The sequence below is a fragment of the Mytilus californianus genome, unplaced genomic scaffold, assembly GCF_021869535.1.
Source record: "Mytilus californianus isolate M0D057914Y unplaced genomic scaffold, xbMytCali1.0.p SCAF_6, whole genome shotgun sequence".
Lineage (NCBI taxonomy): Eukaryota > Metazoa > Mollusca > Bivalvia > Mytilida > Mytilidae > Mytilus > Mytilus californianus.
The window spans coordinates 111,559,239-111,578,288 of NW_026262712.1; the positions used below are offsets into that span (position 1 = coordinate 111,559,239).

The 19,050-nt window shown below is 36.0% G+C and overlaps 1 protein-coding gene across 2 annotated transcripts in view; it reads left to right on the top strand.

Moving 5' to 3' along the window:
* Positions 1-19,050, top strand: part of LOC127705825 (uncharacterized) — a 117,485-nt gene that overhangs the window by 9,377 nt on the left and 89,058 nt on the right. The window contains exons 5-8 of one of the 2 annotated variants that reach the window (XM_052210181.1): positions 514-543; positions 2,237-2,339; positions 2,659-2,780; positions 5,066-5,246. The exons of the other annotated variant lie outside the window; for it this stretch is intronic. Of the exons in view, the coding sequence (XP_052066141.1) occupies positions 514-543; positions 2,237-2,339; positions 2,659-2,780; positions 5,066-5,148 (338 nt within the window). The 3' untranslated portion in view covers positions 5,149-5,246. Of the gene's footprint in view, positions 1-513; positions 544-2,236; positions 2,340-2,658; positions 2,781-5,065; positions 5,247-19,050 lie in introns of those variants that run through there. 2 annotated transcript variants of the gene reach the window in all.

Here is a 19,050-nt window from a genome sequence, read left to right on the forward strand (position 1 = left end):
ACATGATTCAATTACATTATTGCTGACAAAACGTTACCACTTAAAAACCTGTGTACCTTTACGATTTCCTGTGTACTAATGTGATGAGCCCCACTTTAAAACATTACATTGTGTAAGCAGTCGCCGCTCCGTCTTTAATCCTTCTATAACAGTCGTTTGAACAATAAGATTGATAAATTAGACTCATGCAAATTGCTAGCATCTACAGCATAGTCAATCTAAATATTTTTCTGGATTTCAATTTATATAATATTTGAACTAGAAATAAACATCTAGCTTGGCAGTTCTAAGCGTTATCTGCATCATGCTATGTCATTGCAACTAGAATTGGCAAAAGCAAAAATTTCTGTTTGGAAAAATTTTAGCCAAAACACGCAATTGGACATTTCTCAGATGGACGGTCTATGATTTATAGTCTGCCATAGTGATATGAAAAATAATATTAATGCAACACAAAATTACAAATTATTGAAATTGGTCATTTGTTTTTCAAAAAAAGTGATTTGATTGTAGAGTATTTGACATCCTCATTGTCGGCTGAAGGTAAGCAGTATTTTACTCGAGTATTGAAACGGTCATATTGATCATAACAGCTCTTAAAAGACAGAATACTAAATTATTTAGTCATTTTCAGTTAACTTTCAGACTTAAATACTGCATTAAGTGCGCTCGACTCCAATATTAATTAACTAGGACTATCATTTTTCCTACTGAAGGTCGATGGTTCTCTACGGGCACTCCGGATCCCTGTACCAATAAAAACTCACCGCAAAGTAATAGCACAAAAGTGTCGAGAGTTAGGTTAAGCCCCAATCAACCAATTAGTCAATCCACTGCAGTTAATTCAATACTGTTTAGACAATAGGATTGCAGTCCATTACGATCTGTTCAGTCTACGTTCAGATTTTTCAGTAGTTGTTATTTACCTGCACAAATCAACAGCTTACTAAATTGTTAATTTTCATTTACTTTGAAGTGTATAATATTGCATTTTTACAAAAACAAGAACCTTTCGTTAAAAATCTATTGCATGATGCCTTATCGTCGGTTGTGACTCATCAAATGATTAAACGGGATTAAAACGACATTTGTGTGCATGTTCGACTTCTGGAATTTATAGTTCCCTGATATTTTTATTTTTAAGTAAGAAAAAATCTCAAACAAATTATTTCTGATAAAAAATGCGATATAAAAAAAAATCAATCAATTAAATTTTTGGTTTTTATTGTGTGATGAATGCGATAATCAACATTTACACAACGGGGGTTTGCCTATGTTCAAATCGCATACTAGTACATTGATTTAATAGATACAAATAAAGATACCAAAAAAATGATGGTGACCTCCAAAGGAGCCAGACTGTTTGTATCCATAAGGTAGGTGCCTTCTGTTATGCATACATCACGCACGAAAGCTTGAAAATCCAAGTTAAAATCCGATGACGTTAGATTCTTTTGAAAATGTATTCATATATTTCTTAGGATAAAACTATTCTTCGTTTTTGCTATTTATTCGCTGATTCAAATGAGGTAAACATTTGTTCCTTACGTCAACAGACTAATATATAAGTTGGTTTTACAATGACATTAAACATCATGAATCAAATGAAGTTTTCTCAATGCGAATATAAGACGACAGTTAGAAATATGCTCTTAAAACAATCATTATATTTTGATGTACTTTATTATTGAAAATAAAATAAAGCAGCTTCGATTGCGTTTTTCACCAGATTATTCATCTCAGCTAATTTTCAACTCGTTTTCCTGCGTCGTTTGGTTGTTTTTACATCTGACACTACCAGCAATTGATTTCAATTATGGCATTTAAAAAGGATAATTGTCCTACCGATTACATATGATAATTCTTGAATTTTCAAATATTTTAAGTATAAATAAGATGTTAATAATATTATGAGACAATTTCACTTTGGGATATTTGAACCGATTGGCTACGGAGAAATTATGACAAAAGATTAAAGTTTTCTCTAAAGCGGAAAATATTCCTGTAATTTTTTTATGAATAAATACAAATGTGTATATCAAATTTGTATGCATTCCCATTTAGAGGCCTCACATATACTGCATATGCATGAAATCAGTGGTTTCAATAGTCAGTGACACACACGATTACATTTAGTCGTTCTATAAAAAGAGCAAATAATTAGGCATGCAGTTCTAAGCAGTTTTGTGTTTCGTCCTTTAAACTATCAAAATATTTTTGTTTATACGTTATTTAGAAGCGGAAGCACAGAGTTGTTCTGCTCCAAAAATGCAATCTTGCGTCTCATCCTTAGGGAGCTTAATAACACAGGCAGCGTTAGACAAGGAGAAAATATGCAGGTCAGATGTTGTTTTATATAGTACTTTGTATATTATTTACACACTTAAACATCGCTACATTGAAAATTGTCGTTTTCATTTACATATAACATGCTATGAAATGAAAATGACGAATAAAGAAAAACAGTTACATCTTCAATAAATGAAAGTAGCTATCACAAAATAATTTAGTTAAAGAATTAGAACTTCGACGCTACTGTAGATGTATATCATTCACAAATTATTAAAACAGCGGTACATGTTTAAAACATTAATATTTATTTTTCTAATCAAAATTTGTTCATATGCTATTGCACTGTTTTGTTTATTTTAAAAACAGTGCAGGGAATATCTATCTGGAATGTGTTACTAAAGTTGTAACTGACTGCAGTTTGGATGTAGGTCAGACCTTAATCAAAGCAAAACAGGTCCTATCCCAGTTCGGCTGTGTTAGTGATAGTGGTAATTATTTTAATCTTAATCATATCTGGTATACATAACAATATAACTATTAATGTGTTTCACTAATGTGTCTCATGTTGACGTCTGGTCTACTAAATGATACGCCTGATACAAAATGATCCATAGCAACACAGAAAAATTCTCAAAACGTTTAAACGAATTTTCCCGGTATTGCCATGTTTCTCGTCGTAATTAGAATAACATTCTTTACAAAAGAAATTGCTTTTATATCAATTCATTCTACTAAATACATTATTGCCGACAAAACGTTACCACTTTACAATCTGCGTAGCTTTCATCTTCCGGCGTACTAATTTGATGAGTCCCATGTTGATACCTTCTGTAAGAAATTTGTCGCTCCGTCATTGATTCTTTTATAAAAAAAATAAAAGTCATTAAGAAAATAAAATTGCTGATGAATTAGTCTCAGACTAATTACTAGAATCGTTCAACTATTTAAGAACTATTTTCAACGTCTGTTAGCACAAGTACAGCTTAGTTGTAGGGTGTCTCTTTTCAGTGCCTCTTGTTTTAAAATCAACCAACTGAACCAAGGTCCTAAAATTCGTTTTAATTAATATCTTTTCATTTTATGTATTTTTTGTTCTTTGTCTCGTTAATGTGTCGGATTATTATCAAGATGCCGAAACTCAAAATGCATTTTTGGAGTATGTGTTTTACAGAGCTTTTGTCGGGCATGACAACATACAGTTAGGAAATGTGTACTAATTGTCATTTAAACATGTCATTGACAGAAAGATCTCCGTCTGATTACGTTGGTTTAAATTGTAAGATTATCTTTCTATTAGTCAGTACTTCAATAGTATAACTGGGTCGCTTCCCCTACTGGTGGACTGTCAGTACCTAAGGTTGTCAGCTTTCTAGTAGTCAGTACTTCAGCAGTACGACTAGGTTGCTTCCCCTACTGTTGGAATGTCAGTACCTAAGATTGACACCTTTCTAGTAGTCAGTACTTCAGTAGTACAACTGGGTCGCTTCTCCTGCTGGTGGAATGTCATTACTTAAGGTTGTCATATTTCTAGTAGTCAGTACTTCAGTAGTAAAAACTTGGTCACTTTTCCTGCTGGTGGAATGTCAGTCTCAGATGTCATCTTTCTTGTAGTCAGTACTTCAGTGGTACAACTGGGTCGCTTCCCATACCCGTGGAATATCAGTCCCTAAGATTATCATTTTTTCCGAAGTTAGTACTTCAGTGGTACAACTGGGTCGCTACCCCTACTCATGGAAAATCAGTATCAAAGGTTATCATCTTTCTAGCAGTGAGTACTTCAGTGTTACAACTGGGTCAATTCTTCTACTGGTGGAATGTCAGTACCTAAGGTTATCATCTTTCTCGTAGTCAGTACTTCAGTGGATCAACTGGATCGCCTTCCCTATTGATGGATGTCATGACCTAAGGTTATCATCTTGTTCGTGGTCAGTACTTCAGTAGTACAAGTGGGTCGCTTCCCCTACAGGTTGAATGTCAGAAACTTATTAAGGTTATCATCTATTTTGTTGTCAGTTCTTCAGTAGTACAACTTTATCGACCCCCCTAAACTGGTGGAATGTCAGTACCTAATGTTATCATCTTTTTCGTGGTTAGTTCTTAAATAGTACAACTTGGTCGCTTCCCATACTGATGGATGTCAGAAACTAAGGTTATCATCTTTCTCGTAGTCTCCAACTGGTGGAATGTCAGTACCTGAGGCTATAATATTTCTAGTAGTCAGTACCTCAGTAGTACAACTCGGCTATTTGCCCTGCTATTGGAATGACCTTCTAGAGAATATTCGATTGGTTTGCTGTCGCTGTCGATACACAATACATTTGGACCATCTACAAAGTGATGAGTTAGGGTTAAAAAATTTCAGGTCGAAAATAATGAATTTTTACGAAAATAGTGAATTTGTACGAGAATAATAGTTTCAGCTTATCGGGTTGCATTGACATTTAACGATTTTGACTCATCAAGTGAAAACAAACTGTTTGTGTAAAATAATTTATAACTTTGTGCCAAAATTATTATTTTTACTCCTTGCATCAAACTGGTTTCATATTCTTACGTTTTTTAAAGAATTGTATACATGAAAACCGTTTTTAATTATTCATGTTGGTCATTGTTATTGATATTTCTTCACTTGTCTTTACAATGAGTTTTTTTTTAAATTTCTATATTTGTTTGTAGGATGCATTACGAATTAACATTAAACAAGTCAAATACATTCTATTTAAGGCTGTTTTATAATTCAAAACATTCTTGTTTTAAAATTATTTTTTTCCAGGTGCTGGAAGTCTTGTGATCAACTTGGTTACCTTGGGGTTAGGACTTGCATTTTATAAACTCTTGTTGTACCTTATTGTATAACTAAATACACAACGAAAATCATGGCGCCAAGAATGAATGGACTTATATCAATGATAATTTTCAAACATGCAAAATAGATTAAACAAAATCTCACATGATCCGTTTGATTCAATTGATTCATAGTCAATATTACAACAAATGAAATAATACATGGATTCAGTAGTCTGCATCCATTAGTTATTATGATAAGTGAATTTAAATACAGTATGTGCATATTTGATCATATATATGTAACATTCTTAAATGTGTCAATCCCCTTAAAATGTCCGCCAGTTGATTAATGATGCTAGTACCTGATGCATGTGCATTGTATTGTCCAAATCACAGTCCATTTGTATGTAACAAAACTTTTCTTCTTTCCAATTGATAACTTACAATTTATATTTTTAACAAATTTTTTAAATGCTATTTTTTGAGGCCAAAAAGATTTCTTACCTTCCTACTCCAAACGTCTCCGCTTATTTACTCCGCTCAAATGTATCCTATTTTGAACTCGGCAAATCGTGAACAAAACATGAAGCGCTTATATGTCGTCAATAATGTCTACGGAAACATGAGGGACTGGAATAAAAACATTTGTTTTTTTATAGAGTTCGAAGACTAAGAAATCTAAAACCGCCATCCAATGGATACAGAGCTTTTTGGGTTCAGCGCCCGGGGATTAAAAAAGGTACCCAGAATAAGATAAAATAGAATAAAATCTACAATGGAGACCGCTTAAGATTTCAGAGATGGTAATAAATATTACAAATGATATTTCAAAAGATACATACTATTTATTTCACGCAGTGAATGTTAATCACAAAAAAAATGTTTACAAAAGAATAAATAAAGGCTCAAATTTGTAAAACCTAAGTTTATAATTTGTTCGCCACCTAATAACACCAGAACTATTTGTCACTGGACGGTAAGCAATCACTTATATTATAAACTATCATATCTGTCTATGGTTGGTTTTTTTTTTTCTTTATGATCGATTGTTTTACGTTTCGTAGAATTGCAATCAAAGCGATCGATAAAATGTTTGATGTAAGATAAAACACACCCCAAAACCATGGAAACGACGACTCCGACACTATAGTTTGTCCTTCCTCCTGTACTTATACTTTCCTCATCAGTACTACCCTCAGTGATTCGGTATCCGACTCTTAGCTCCACTGGTCTTTGTGTATGTTCTATTTAACATCGGCAATGTTTTGTATATTATGGGCGAACGAATGGTTCCAAATGAACTATCCTTTGTCGATTGTAAACCTATCATGCCACACTCTAGTCTGTCTGAAAAGTTGTTCGAGCTGTGTGTGTTTGACCTCAGCCCAGGTAAATAAATTACATTTTGAATCTATGCGCTTGTGTTTTGTACTTCGTGTCAAACCTCTCTCTTAGTATTACTACGTCTTGATAGTATTTGCAGGTGGTAATCCGGCTATACATTGTGCGGCTAGGTCTTGAATTTGATTTTGAAAATACGCAAACTTTTGTATGTTTGTTCATGTTTGTTTGACATGTATTTATCATTGATACGCATCTCAGAACAATTGCTTGTTTAGTAGTTGATATTAAAATATGGGTGTATTATGTACTTTTAATAATCTAAAACCTACCGATTTTCGTCTTCTATCACAACTTTCATATTTTTCACAGTAGTCACCTCTAAAATGTTACTGTCAAGTTGCTTAAGAATGTCCCGTTTCTTCTCCAATGTTATACGTAAAATTTCGCGTTAGGTTGTTAATTTTTGCAACTTTTGTTCTGTTGTGGAAATTAATTTGGCTAAAAAAGAAAAAGACCAGCAGACAAATAATAGTACACAAAACACAAGATAGAAAACTAAAGACTAAGCAACACGAACCACACCAAAAACTGGGGGTGATCGTAGGTGCTCCGGAAGACTCATTTGTGACACTAAAATCAAAACAGTTCTAAGACCAAAACAAATTCGAATTTTAAGAGCATTAAAAAATGAAAATTTCAAACTATTGTGCCAAATATGGTAAAGGCAATCTATAAATGTAGGAAGAAAACTCATTTCGGCATAATACTGAATTCGCAAAACATAATAAAATAAATATTGTATTACGTGGATACAAATTTTAACTTATCTTTATCAATTTATTATTGATGCATAAAATAAGTGTAGGTTAAATTAGCTTTATTTTATGCCCCCGCCATAGCGGAGGGGGGCATTAAGTTTGGTTTTTTTTACCCTTGTCCGTCTGTACGTCCGTCCGTACGTCCCGAAGTTGGTTTCCATTCTCTAACTTAAGTTTGCCTCAACCAAATGTTATGAAACTTAAACACAATGCTAATTACCACAAAACACAGATCAAGTATGAATTATGGTGGCGTCACTTTAACCGTTCTAGAGTTTTGCCCCTTTGCAATTGGAAGAATTGCTGATTTTTTCGTTTCCGTTCTCTTACTTTATTTTGCCTCAAACAAATGTTATGAAACTTATACACAATGCTAAATACAACAAAACCTCGATCAAGTTTGAATTTTAGTGACGTCATTCTACCTATTTTAGAGCTATGCCCCTTTACAAATGAAAAAATGTGATTTTTTTTGTTTTCATTCTTTAACTTGAGTTTAAGTTACCTAAACCAAATGTTATGTAACTTTTACACAATTCATATTACCACAAAACTCGGATTAAGTACAAATTTAGGAAGTATCACTTTTACTGTTCCTCAGTTTTGTCATTTAATAAATTTATATGATATGCAAGCGGGGGCATCATCTATGTCCCATGGACACATTACCCATTTATTAAAATCTTTCAAGTAACAGATCGAAAACTCAGGGTTAGAATTTATAGAACAGACAAGGGGTAGTGGCAAATATTTCATATATATTTTGAACACAGAGAAGATTGCCCCGGCACCCTTTGCCAAAAAAAACCCTTCTTTTTCTTCTATGCGCCCGCCTTTAGACTCTGTGTTTTGAATTGTAGTTTCACTTTCCATATTCGGCATTTATTCGTATGTAAGCTCAACGTGGCAAAAATCACGTGATGCAGGAGTATTCTTGGAGTTCGGCTATTTTTTACATTCCGGGCGGGGACTCCAAGCAGACAACATGCATGTGTATAACGGCACTGTAGACTTTCTTATTAAAAAAGAAAGTTGCCGGTCCGACACATGAATAGATCGGTTAGAAAGCAAGGTTTTAATTCTAATTAGCCCGAAAAGCTTAATTCGAGGGTTGAAAATTGAGAGCACAAAAAAAGGGGGGTGTTCCTCAGGGAAACTTTTTATCTGATGAACTCTACATTTGAAAGGTTTATTTTTTTTTCAATCTAATTAGAACAGAGAAAAAAAATGTAAGTCAACTTGTGAATGGTCTTTCTTCCTTTCTCCCATGCCAGGTAATCCTCGCTAAAAATTCCGGTGGACCTCCTACGGCACCAATTAGTAGCTGAAGATTTGATTTCATTCAACAAATTAATTTATGACCTGAATGTACGTGTCGCTTAGAACACGGTCATATACCAAATGGTCAATATTAATCATCCATGTTATTTGCTCTATGGGATGTTTGCAAACTTTCAACGGAGGCAATTTCATGACAAAATTGAACTATACTGGCTGCAAAAAGCGAATAATTATTTTACTATTTCTCTTTCATTAATGATTGAACAAAAAATCATACTTTAGATTTTTTATGAAATCTCGTAGCTAGTACCCCTTTAATTAATCTGTTAATTAAAGTATTCATTTTGTCATAATAATTAAATTGAATCAAAAATCAGTAATGTAACAAAACAAAACTAGAGGCTCCAAGGAGCCTGTGTTGCTCATTTGATATCTTTATTAACAATTGATACATGGAATTATGCAACTGTTATACTTTTGCTTTAGTTTCAGAAGACTTTTGTAAAAGATTACCAAAAATTTATGAAAAATTGTTAAAAATTTACTTTAAAGGGCAATAATTCCTTATAGGGTCAATTGACCATTTTGGTCATTTTGACCTATTTGTAGATATTACTTTGCTAAACATTATTGCTGTTTACAGTTTATTTCTATCTATAATAATATTCAAGATAATAACCAAAAACTGCAAAATTTCAGTAAAATTACCAATTCAGGGGCAGCAACCAAACAACAGTTTGTTTCATCTAACAATTTCAGAACAGATAGATCTCAACCTGATTAACATATTTACCCATTGTCCAATTTGCTCTAAATGCTTTAGTTTCAGAGATATAAGCCAGAAACTGCATTTTACCCCTCTGTTCTCTTTTTGGCCATGTCGGCCATGTTGGTTGGCAGGCGGGATCATCGGACACATTTTTTAAACTACATACCCTAATGATGATTGTAACTAAGTTTGATTGTATTTGTCTCAGTAGTTTCAGAGGAGAAGATTTTTGTAAGATTACAAAAATTTGCGAAAATTTATTAAAAACTAACTTTAACGGGCAATAACTCCTTAAGGGGTCAATTGATCATTTTGGTCATTTGACTTATATGTAGATATTACTTTGCTGAACATTATTGCTGTTTAAAGTTTATCTTTATCTATAATAGTTTTCAAGATATCAACCAAAAACTGCAAAATTTCCTTAAAATAACTATATCAGGGGCAGCAACCCAACAACGGGTTGTCTGATACGTCTAAAATTTCAGGACAAATAGATCTTGACCTGATGAACAATTTTACACTTGTCATATTTGCTCTAAATGCTTTGATTTTTGAGATAGAAGCCAAAATCTACATTTTACCCTATGTTCTTTTTTTTAGACATGGCGGCCATCTTGGTAGACGAGCTGGGTCATCGAACACATTTTTTAAACTAGATATCCCAATAATGATTGTGGCCAAGTTTGTTTGAATTTGGCCTAGTAGTTATAGAGGGGAAGATCTTTGTAAAAGTTAACAGACGACGACGGACGACGACGCTACGGACGACGGACGCCAAGTGATGAGAAAAGCTCACTTGGCCCTTTGGGCCAGATGAGCTAAAAAGAGAATCTATCAAAACATTACAAAAAATATTTTCTCATACAGCTTTCAAACAACAGAAATAACAAGCATTCTGTGAGTATTGCATGGCAATATAATAGTCCCCTACCGGTTAAAAACTTGATCTTTAAACTACATTGTATATAACAAATATCAAGTCAATATCTTCAAGCACCACGAAAAAGTGCGGAAATTATTTAAGTGATTTTCTGTCCAAGGGCCATAACTCTGCACAAAATCATCCGACCGGAACAAAAATCAAACTTGATCTGTAACCTGTCATGATAAAACAATACACCAAATATCAAAATAATATCTTGAAGCATGAAGAAAAAAAGAGTTGAACACTGAAAGTGATGTGCTGGACTGACGGACGAACAGACAGACAGACAGACAGACAGACAGACAGACAGACAGACAGACAGACAGACAGAGTGCAAACCTAAAGTCCCAAAAATACTTTGGAACAACACTAGTACTCAACTGTTGATATAGACGTCTCTTCATGTACGGACCTGGGGCGGGTTTTATTGGTGTCTTCTGTATATCTCCAGAATATCGTCTAGTTTGTCCAAAAATAATGAATCTGGACCTCTTCAGGAGATATTCTGATGAAGAAGTTACAAAACAAAAATACAATTTGCCGTCGAATATAGCACAATTTGTTTTTATGTTGGATTACATACACGAAATTTACGATAATTTATTAGAAAATTTAGTTACGTCAGTTCATTTGGTAGACATTACTTTAATAGTGTTCTCTGTTTTTGGCATTGATGTAATTATAGTATCAGTGTAAAGACAAAAAATTGTTTGGAAAAAATCGGTGTGCACGTGACATTTTTCTGTATGCTATTTTAACTTAATTAAGCTAAACAAATACGACTTAAAGCTCAGCCTATTTATCTTTTTCAAATAATATGAAACTATACAAAAATTTATCAATATTTTACTGGTATATTTATGACCGAAAAGGACATCTGTTCTTTAGAAATTGTATAAAAGATATCGCAGAGTTCTCAAAATTGGTCCTTGAAGAAAAATCTACTGGTCAAATCCTTCGGTCCACCACTTTTCGAGAACTTAATCGTACAAATGTATATGTTTTCAAGGTACAAGTATACAAGGTAATGCTGTTTTTCAGAATGTTTATGACTAAATCCGTTTATCGTGTAATGATTGACAGAGGCGGATTTAGGGGGCGGGGTGCCCAACCCCGTTTTGTGGTAAAAATTAGAATGGGTTTGTTATATATCGTTAGGCCGTTAGTTTATTTCGTTTTAATTGTTTCACATTTTTTATGTCGGGGCCTTTTATAACTGATTAACTGTATGGGTATTTGTCATTTTTGAAGGCCGCACGGTTGGTTATAATTGCTAACACTACTTTATTGAACTCCGGTTGATAGTTGCCTAATTGGCAATCATACCACATCTCCTTACTTGTTTTGATATTCTATACATGACTTTTAATTTCGCGTCTTGTCTAAACATGTATGAAATATTAGTCGCTGGACGTTAAAAACAAGCAACCAACAATCAATCAATTTAAACTCGTGTTAAATAAGGAGAAAATCATTTGATTTTTTTAGGAAAAAGGGGGGCAAGCAGGAGGATTTTGAATATGAATATGGTTGCCAGGTAAGAGCTGTAAAAAATAGGCATGCTTAGCGACAAGTTAAAAATGTGAACTACTTTGTTTTAATTCGTAACTTTTTACCTTAAAGAATCCTGGTCCTGAGTAGATGTTGAACTTGCCATCAGCAAAAGATTAAAACCGTTCTCATTGTGTGCTTCCGTTGTCGTTGATTTCTATATTTTGTGCAATGTCAATTTCATCATGGAACACTTTCTCCACAATCAGGGGTTCATTAAGCGCCAGTGTATTGTATTGATTACATGTATTGATTTGTATTATCTCCCTTACTCCATGTGTCATATACATGTATGATTATTGATGGGTTATTTCCCTTTATTGTTTACCGCCTCACGATCATTATTAAATGTGCCTTTCTAACGATCACATGTGTTATAGTTTTCTCTGCTTACTGGCGTGGCGGCAGCGGTTTAAGAAACCCACACCTCAAATAACTCAAGAATTTGACTAACACGACACCATTTTCTATTGTTGGACTGAACAGATCTTTACAAAATGGCAGGCACACGTGCTCCAAAACAATGGTCACTCTCAAAAGTTGAAACAATAACATCGTTTGAAGCGTGGAGACAAAACTTACAATATACCTTGTCCCTTGATCAAAACTTCGCAGCGTTCCTTGTAGATGGATTTACATGGCTGAAGAAAACCAACGCCAATCCTTTGCGTGGCATTGCTGACGATGGCGAGGAGGTTGCCGAAGCTAACCGACGAACAGCAGATCAAAAGTGCACACATTTGGACCTTATACTTGGTCAAATAGCAAACTACTGTCCGATTATTTCAAGAAACACTGTAATTAAAAAATCGACATCAATTAATTTTATTTGGTAGTCAATACGTCTACACTACGGATTTCAGTCTACTGGTGAACACTTTCTCGATTTTAATAGCATCTTTTTGGAACCAAATGAGCGTCCTGAGGACTTATTTCAGCGATTGGCTAGTTTTATTGAAGACAGTTTGCTTCGTGCCGGTGGCAATATTCATCACCACGGAGAAGTACCTGAAGCCGACGAAGAACTATAGCCTTCTTTGGAAAACCTGATTGTACTTACTTGGTTAAGACTTATCAATCGTGACTTACCCAACCTAGTGAAGCAGCGATATGGAACTGATTTACGGTCAAAAACATTAGCTTCTTTGAAACCTGAAATTTCACAGCCACTTGATAGTTTACTTGACGAAATTCATTCAGCCACTGATGCCAAGGTTTTACGGGCGTCAATAAAAGACAAACATTTTCACAGAAGTGAAAAGAAGACAGGTAGTATAAGAACTGGTCGTCAAATAAAGTGTTGTGTTTTATGTAAGCAAGCAGGTCGTCCGTCCCAACATTTTTTAAGTACTTGTCAATATTTACCTAATGAAGACAAACAATATATGTCCAGAGTTAGGCAATCTTATTGTACAGAAGTAGGTGATAGTGAGTCTGAGGACAATGTTGATAACGACTAGTCTCATTTTTAAATGATAATATAGGTCCTAGTAAGCTTAGAGTTGTATCTGCTTTAAGACGGGTGAGCACTAAACAGTCCCCTTACTTTAAGGCATTTTATAAACATTTCCCGCTTGAGCTAACACTAGATACGGTTGCTGAGGTGAGTATGATAAAAGCTTCTTCTTCCGCGGATTACATCGGCGTAACAATCAAGAAAAGCAACCATTCCGCTCTACAAGCTGACGGCGTTACCTACTTAAATATAGTTGGTGAATGTCATTTCACACTTTCGAGAAACGGAATCGAGTTACAGTTAGAGGCACTAGTAGTGAACGACTTGAACGTTGATATACTCGCCGGTATCCCTTTCATGTCATTGAACGACATCGCGATTTTCCCTAGCAAACATAAAATCGTCATACGCGACAAGGTAACTGTTATGTATGGTAGCCCAAACGAGGAACTTAACTCTAGTAATACTCGCGTACGTAGAACACATGCCTTTCTTATCCGGGCTCCATCAGCAAGTTCAGTAGTTTGGCCAGGATGTTACGGCGAATACGACATCCCATCGGAAATAGAATCGGATTGCATTCTCGCGATCGAGCCTCACACTGACGCTTCTCGTACGAAAGATTGGCCCAGTCCGCAAATTGTTCAGTCTGTCGCAGGTAAAATACGCATCGTGAATAACACGTCAGTACCGCAATTCATACAACGAAATGAACATTTCTGTCGAGTACGACTTACGACTACCGTAGACAACGCACCAGAGGCTCCCGACAATATCCGTGACCTAAAAACAATACACTACATAGACACAACACATACTTCCCACTTTTTCAAACAAGTCTCTGTTGACCCAGATAATTTACTTGGTCCAGATCTACAAACCAAGTTTAATGAACTTCTGCGGAAGTTCAGTGAAGTTTTTAGTTCTAATTTTGAAGGGTATAATGGGGCAATAGGTCCCTTTGAAGCATCTGTTAATATGGGTCCTGTCCAGCCTCCCCAAAGGAAAGGTAGAATGCCACAGTATTCAAAAAATGATTTGGTAGAACTCCAAAACAAATTTAACGAATTGGAAAGTAAAAGAGTGTTCCGTAAACCCGAAGACGTCGGAATTTCTGTCGAGTATATTATTCCTTCATTTCTTGTCAAAAAAGCTTCCGGTGGTTTCCGACTTGTAACGGCATTTTCCGATGTTGGCAGATGTAGTAAGCCGCAACCCTCTCTTATGCCCGTCGTGAATTCCACACTCCGTACGATCGCACAGTGGAAATATATAATCAAGTCTGATCTTACAAGCGCATTTTACCAAATCCCCCCATGGCAAAAGATTCGATGAAGTATTGTGGAGTCGCGACTCCTTATCGTGGAGTTCGCGTATATACACGTTGTGCGATGGGAATGCCTGGTTCCGAAATGGCTCTTGAAGAATTAATTTGTCGTATTGTGGGGGATTTCTTACAAAAGTGTTGCGTAGCTAAATTGGCAGATGACTTATTTTGTGGCGGTAATACCCCGGAGGAGCTTTTATACAATTGGGAATGCGTTCTTCAGTCGCTACAAAAATCAGGAATATGTCTATCACCTAGCAAAACTGTTATTTGCCCAAAATCGATAACAATCCTAGGTTGGATTTGGTCACAGGGTTCAATTTCCGCTAGCACACACAGAGTAGCAACACTAGCCTCGTGTCCCGTACCAGACACTGTGCGGGGTCTTCGATCATTTATCGGTGCTTACAAGATGCTAAGTCGCGTTATACCGAATTGTTCCAACTTAATAGCTCCATTAGAAGAGAAAATAAGTGGTATGAAATCAGCTGACAAAATTATTTGGTCCGACATGCTAAGAGAACATTTCGAGTTTGCCCAAAAGTCTCTGAGCTCCCGTAAAGCCATCACGCTATCTAAATGCAGTGATCAACTGTGGATAGTCACAGACGGATCTGTCACTAAACGCGGTATCGGAGCGACTCTATACATAAACCGTGACGGTAAAGTGTCCTTAGCAGGATTTTTCAGTGCTAAGTTGCGTAAACATCAGGTATTGTGGCTACCGTGTGAAATCGAAGCGCTTTACATTGCCGCTAGTGTCAAACATTTCAATCTCTTTATTATTCAGTCTAAACTGCAAGCTAATGTGTTGACAGACAGTAAACCATGCGTACAGGGCTTTGAAAAACTATGTCGTGGTGAATTTTCGGCCAGTCCGCGTGTCACATCGTTTCTTTCCGTTGTAAGCCGATACCAGGTCAGCGTCAATCATTTATCTGGTCGTGCAAATATTCCATCCGACTTTGCAAGCAGAAACGCACCCGTATGTACAGAGCCTAATTGTCAGGTTTGTTGTTTTATATCGCGTACCGAAGATTCTGTCGTACGAGCCGTAAGCATTCTTGATGTTCTCAATGACGAATTTCGCCTACCTTTCACCACCAGGTCGGCCTGGATTGATATTCAATCAGAATGCCCTGATCTTAGGCGCACTCACGTTCATCTAAAACAAAGCACTCTTCCCTCCAAAAAAACTGACAAACATCAAAGACGTCAAACGTTACCTGAATGTTGCATCAATCGCCAAAGACGGTTTGTTAGTTGTTCGGCGTTGTGATCCCCTTGCTCCACCAAACGAATTGATCATTGTTCCACGTAGCGTTCTTGACGGACTCGTCACCGCTCTACATATTAAGTTGGACCATCCGTCAAAACACCAATTAAGCCTTGTCTTAAAACGTCGCTTTTACGCTTAAGATATGCCAAAGGCGGCCGAACAGGCTAGTGACTCCTGTCACAGATGCGCGTCTTTAAAACGGTTCCCTAAGAGCCTCGTCGAGCAGTCTTCAGAAGACCCACCGGACTTGGTTGGCATATCTTACGTGGCCGACGTTCTTAAGCGCAACCGTCAACTCATCCTGGTCGTCAGAGAAACTGTAACTTCGTACACTAGTACGTGCTTTATCAAAAACGAAAAACTGGGTAGCTTGCGAGATGGGCTAATACACTTGTTGATACCTTTAAAGCCTTTAAACGGTCCCAGTGTTGTCGTTCGTGTTGACCCGGCCCCGGGTTTTCGCCCTTTATGTGACGATCCCTTTTTAAAGAAGCTCAACATATCAATTAAAATTGGCCGTGTCAAAAATCAGAACAAAAATCCAGTTGCCGATAAAGCCATCGCTGAGCTTGAAGACGAGTTACTTCGTGAGGAACGCGATAATTCTCCTCTATCTGAAAATACACTAGTTATTGCTACCACGAGACTTAAATCAAGGCTTCGCCAGCGTGGATTGTCCTCCCGCGAACTATGGACTCGAAGAAGTCAGTTTACTCATGAACAATTGCCAATTTCTGACATGAACCTTATTCGCGCACAACACGAGGCCCGAAATAAAAATCACGGATTTAGCGAAATTTCTAATTACAGTCGACCCGGTCGTCCGATCCCTGATATTTCTATAGGGGATTTTGTTTACCTTTATACCGACAGGTCAAAGACCCAATCGAGAGATCAGTACCTTGTTGTAGCGCGTGATGGCGAATGGTGTTTCATCAAAAAATTTTCAGGCAATCAGCTCCGCGCCTCGTCCTACAAAGTAAAACTTTCGGAATGTTATAAAGTTTTAAACACTATAAGTGTCCACCGAAATCCAAGATATTCTCAGAACGAATACAATCAGGAGTCTGATTGTGATGACTATGATGAAGATAGCCTTCCTGGGCCTATCTGTGACCTACCACCAGCTCGCGCGGAGCCCCCGCCTATTCTTATTTGCGAAAATATCGACGATGTTGAAAATTTGGACGAGCCGACTGGGCAACCTGATAATAGTCTCGAACGTGACTTGACACAAAGTAGGTCAAGCAATAAACAAGATAATAAACGCGTTCTCCGGAAGCGCTCCGAATTGAAAACGCCAGCGCGGTTTAAGGATTTCATTGCCTTTTAAATTTAATGCTCACTCGTCCTTAGGTTGTTAACTTAGAGATACGTCATATTTCTTTCTGTATTTTATTTACTGCTCATTTTATGTTAATTACAATGTGTATGCACAGTACTTTTTGTTTAACTACTTATACAATATATATATATATACATTCATTTGATTACATTCGATGAAGATACAGAAAAGACTTTAAAGGAGAAAAGAAATGTCAGAATTATTTTGTTTCTTATTGATAGTTATGTGTTTAGTTTATGCATATTGATCACATTTATTTTCATATATGTTTTTACGATAACAGAGATTATTAGTTACCAATTGTGAGGATATCAGATGTAAAGAGAGAGAGAGAGACTTTAAAGGAGAAAAGAAGTTGCGCCAGCGTATTGTATTGATTACATGTATTGATTTGTATTATCTCCCTTACTCCATGTGTCATATACATGTATGATTATTGATGGGTTAGTTCCCTTTATTGTTTACCGCCTCACGATCATTATTAAATGTGCCTTTCTAACGATCACATGTGTTATAGTTTTCTCTGCTTACTGGCGTAGTATAATTTGTGAATAAAGTCCTCGGTACATGTCTTATCCCCTCTTATTTGTACCTAATATTTCAAAGAGATCAACTCTCCTAGTTTCTTAAGTAACCAAATACAGAAATTTCGTAAAACTTGAAATGTGATTTGCAACACGTAACTAGAAAATTAACGGAGCGGAAAACCATATAAAGATTCAGAAGGACTGTAAAGGAGGGCGAAAGATCACAAAGGAACAGTCAAACTAATAGACCGAAAATAAACTGACAAGGCCATGGCTAAAAAGACAAAGACAAACAGACAAATAAGAGTACACAAGACACATGATAGAAAACTAAAGACTAAGCAACACGAACCCCATCATAAACTGGGGTTGATCCCAAGTGCTCCGGAAGGGTAAGCAGATCCTGCTCCACATATTGCACCCGTCATGTTGCTGATGTTATTACGAATCCGGTTAATAGTTTAATTCGGTAGGTCACATTCGTGCTGGAATGTAGCTACTTTAAAATGGGAAGTTCACATTTAGGAATCTGAAATCGTCTCTTTTGTCGTAGAGTTTTGTTTTCAACCGACCCTCATTGTCAATTTCTAGATGTTAGTCAAGATATGAGGCACAATTGCTTTTTTGTTCTGACCAACAAGCAGCATGTAAGCACGATTTCGAACTTGTAATTCATATATTAACAGAATGCAAACAGACATGTCACCTTTCCCGGATATCTTATTCTCACTCCGAGCCAACCGGCTTTTATTTTGTGAAGCGTGATTAGCGGAGAAGCAGCAACTACTAATCTATATTCTTTGGTTCAACTTGACCTAGTTTTGAACCCGTACTCGAGGCGAACATACTATCACGTGACTATCTAGGCCGAAATTATTATTCTATAGTTCCCAATCTGCTTTTGCATTATTCCTTTCTACCGGCAATGGCTAATCATTAAACAGAAAGAACATGGAGTTGTCTGGTTTTCTTTGTCTTCTTATAATATATGGATTTCTTGTATTGAACATGTTAACGTAAAGACATGCTCCAACTAAATAATTATATAAAAAAATGCGTAAAAAAAAGTTAGTGAAATGTGTGTATGCAATTTGGGTATGATTTATTTGATGAATGCGATATACAGAACTTTATTTTATCAGTTGAAATCTTAGCAATCGAATATAAAAATGAGAATGAGTTACAAAAGAAGCCAGAGCGGGTGCGTCTACTTGTATGCATATATATCATTCAATAAACCTAGGAAATTAGAGTTGATATCCTATTAGGTCTTTTTTGAGACGATTATTAAATGTATTTTAGGTTAAAATATTCAAAGTATCAAACAGTTTCGGTTTGAATATTTA